The sequence below is a fragment of the Penaeus monodon genome, chromosome 19 (assembly GCF_015228065.2).
Source record: "Penaeus monodon isolate SGIC_2016 chromosome 19, NSTDA_Pmon_1, whole genome shotgun sequence".
Taxonomy (NCBI): domain Eukaryota; kingdom Metazoa; phylum Arthropoda; class Malacostraca; order Decapoda; family Penaeidae; genus Penaeus; species Penaeus monodon.
In genome coordinates, this window is record NC_051404.1 from 16,742,178 (window position 1) to 16,742,655 (window position 478).

A 478-nucleotide genomic window follows, 5' to 3' on the forward strand; every position below is an offset into this window, starting at 1 on the left:
ATAGGTATGACTTGTCAAGCCTTTCTGTCTTGGGGAGTGTTGGTGAACCCATCAACCCAGAAGCCTGGCTGTGGTACTATAAAGTAGTAGGAGACAGCAATGTGTCAATTGTGGACACCTTCTGGCAGACGGAGACAGGTGGTCACGTCATTACACCTCTCCCTGGAGCCACACCCTGCAAGCCTGGTTCTGCGGTAAGCGGGCTGTGGGAGCACATATTGTAAATTGTTACTGTTTTGGTCTAAATATTTGGTATTATTATACTTTGTGCTGCAGTTTTGGTCTTAGTTTATTGATTTGAAATATGTTGACCATGTAACCTTTATATATAAGTAAACTGGTGACATATTTAACAATTTTTTATCAATGTTACCTGACCCATCAGATCTGGTTTCATATCTGCTTATACACTTATGGACACTGATGATAATATTTGTATTTGCACAAGGCTAAAAATAATGATTCATGTTATGTTTTG

At 39.3% G+C, this 478-nt stretch overlaps 1 protein-coding gene across 1 annotated transcript in view; it reads left to right on the forward strand.

Annotated features, from left to right (window-relative positions):
- LOC119585102 (acetyl-coenzyme A synthetase, cytoplasmic-like) overlaps window positions 1–478 on the forward strand; it is a gene marked incomplete in the record, with an annotated part of 90,055 nt that overhangs the window by 83,908 nt on the left and 5,669 nt on the right. The window contains 1 exon segment of the mRNA XM_037933730.1: window positions 5–194. Coding sequence (XP_037789658.1) covers window positions 5–194 — 190 coding nt within the window.